The sequence below is a fragment of the Etheostoma spectabile genome, chromosome 2 (genome assembly GCF_008692095.1).
Source record: "Etheostoma spectabile isolate EspeVRDwgs_2016 chromosome 2, UIUC_Espe_1.0, whole genome shotgun sequence".
Taxonomy (NCBI): domain Eukaryota; kingdom Metazoa; phylum Chordata; class Actinopteri; order Perciformes; family Percidae; genus Etheostoma; species Etheostoma spectabile.
The window spans coordinates 3,781,053-3,783,204 of NC_045734.1; the positions used below are offsets into that span (position 1 = coordinate 3,781,053).

At 40.7% G+C, this 2,152-nt stretch overlaps 1 protein-coding gene across 3 annotated transcripts in view; it reads right to left on the reverse strand.

The window, feature by feature from the left end:
• The window catches only part of rasal3 (RAS protein activator like 3), a 29,341-nt gene that overhangs the window by 13,343 nt on the left and 13,846 nt on the right, over positions 1–2,152 (reverse strand). For all 3 annotated transcript variants that reach the window (XM_032524232.1, XM_032524223.1, XM_032524240.1), the window contains 2 exons: positions 1,520–1,604; positions 989–1,176 (listed from right to left, as the gene is read on the reverse strand). In XM_032524232.1, the coding sequence (XP_032380123.1) occupies positions 1,066–1,176; positions 1,520–1,604 (196 nt within the window). In that variant the 3' untranslated portion in view covers positions 989–1,065. The remainder of the gene's footprint in view (positions 1–988; positions 1,177–1,519; positions 1,605–2,152) is intronic.

Sequence of the window (2,152 nt, forward strand, 5' to 3'; positions counted from 1 at the left end):
CACTCCATTATAGACATAATACCAGCTGATCTGAGTGGGGGGGCCGATCTGTAATGCAATATCTACATTGCCAATTATCAGCAACTATTCATCCATTGTTTTAAAAGCACAGTCTGTTTACTAATCTATCATTTTTTTAAAAACTGACAAAACATTGGAGATCCCTTTTGCAATTATGTAAGCACATAATGTAATCTGAAAACTGCTGCCCTGGTTAAAAAAAACTATGCAACTGATCTGAGCTGGTATACCATCTATAATGGAGTGCAATGGAAATTTCTAAGTGACCCCAAACATTTGACCAGTAGTGTACATTGCTACGTTTTGGTTTAATAACGAATATCTTTTGCAACGTGTTCACCTTGCATTCACACTGCTCTGGAGTTCCAGAGCCCCTAAGCCGGAGAAATTTAAAAACACTCCTGACTCTGTTTTGGTTTGGAATCTGCGGGGTTGTGTTTCAGTCTCAACGGACGCAACTGGAGGCCTTGGGCAACATGGACGCCAACGTTTTGCGCCTGATTGGGTCGTGACGTCTCGTTCTAGACTACTAACGTTTCCAGGGCAACTACAGGCAACGGGCGGACTATACATGCTACCTCCTGTTTACCCCGGCACGCGCATGCCCAGTGTGCGAGAATGTTGGTGAGATATGCGGTTTGGCCGTGTTAGTTTACACCGAGATCAGTTGTTCTACTGGAGCCAAAAACACGAGGATCACTTTTGGCTCAAAACTCTGCTTAAAAACCAAAATGTATCAATGTAAATGTAGTCTTAGTAATGTTCCACCACTGTTGCACTAAGAATGACCCACTGCGGAATGTACTGAGAGAAACACCTTCGGTTGTAGTACTTTTATTTACCAGGTTTACAACTCAAAACACATCTGTAGCTAAGATACAGTAAACAATTCCTGTAGGTTTTTCTTTTTTACCTCAGTTGCCCAGTAACTTTTATTCTAAAATAAAATTACACCTAATTAACAAACCATGGCTTCCACATGAACTCTACGTATGTATTTACACAAACTTGTAGCGCAGCTCGAAATCCTATTTCTGTCACAGTTCAAATGCTGTTGATGTGTGGCTTTTCAGGATGCTGCAGGTTGTTTTGCCCACTGTTGTAGGCCTCACTGAGCTGGTGGAGGTCCTTCAGCAGGTCCGCAAACTGCTCCTCCTGCAAGCAGGTAAAAAAGAGCCATCCATATGTTTTCATCTGCTCACTCATGCATGCAATTCAACTGCTGTATCCTGTCAATGAAGGGGTTTCTCTCACAATAACTCAATAGTAATAGTAAAACAACATTACATCTATTCTATTCAACCACAGCTCAGGTGAAGCCTTGAAAATTAATTTCATTTGGACTCCATTTTTAGGACTCCAAATTTAAAATGAATTAAAATGTAAAATGAATGCTTTTCACCTAAAGCTGCATAAATGAACCAGTCAATTGTGATATGTAAGGTGAACTATACTTTTCAACAAAGCTTGATATTTGGCTTTTTTCGGTCTTTCTTACCAGTACGTTCATTCGCTCCGCTGCTGCAATGGCAACACTAAGCTTCCTCTCATCTTCCTCCCTCTCCTCCTCAATCACACCCAGCCTGTGACAGACACCAATAGAAAGACAGAGAATATTTGGTTAAATTTAAATTGTTCCCCCTGAAGTTGGCTGGAGTGAATGTAGCCCTGGTGTGTTTGATGTGGAGTGACTGCGTTGGACTCTCTTATATTCGTGTTCTATGGTCGGACTCCGTTTTTAAGTGCTTGTCAGTAACTGCTCACATGACCTTGTGTGATCTCATTAATTGGGCATGCAGTTTACACACCAGGCATTCTTCTTTAATGAAAACTCAACTCCTTGCTGTTCTGGAAGAAGGAAATAACGAGAGTAACAGGTGAACTAGCTTTATAGATGAGTTTTCTTTAGGTGCTGTGGATACAGACTTTAAAGTAGTAAGAAACTATTTATTTAGGTGTTAAATATTTATAATAAATAAAGAATTATGTGATTAATTATGACTTAAAACTCACTTCAGGCTCCGCCTACCAAAAGCCTGGGTCTGTCCCAGGTTTCTTCCTAAAAGGGAGTTTTTCCTCGCTACTGTCTCACTAGTTGCTCTCTCTTGGGGGAATTACTAGAATTGTTGGG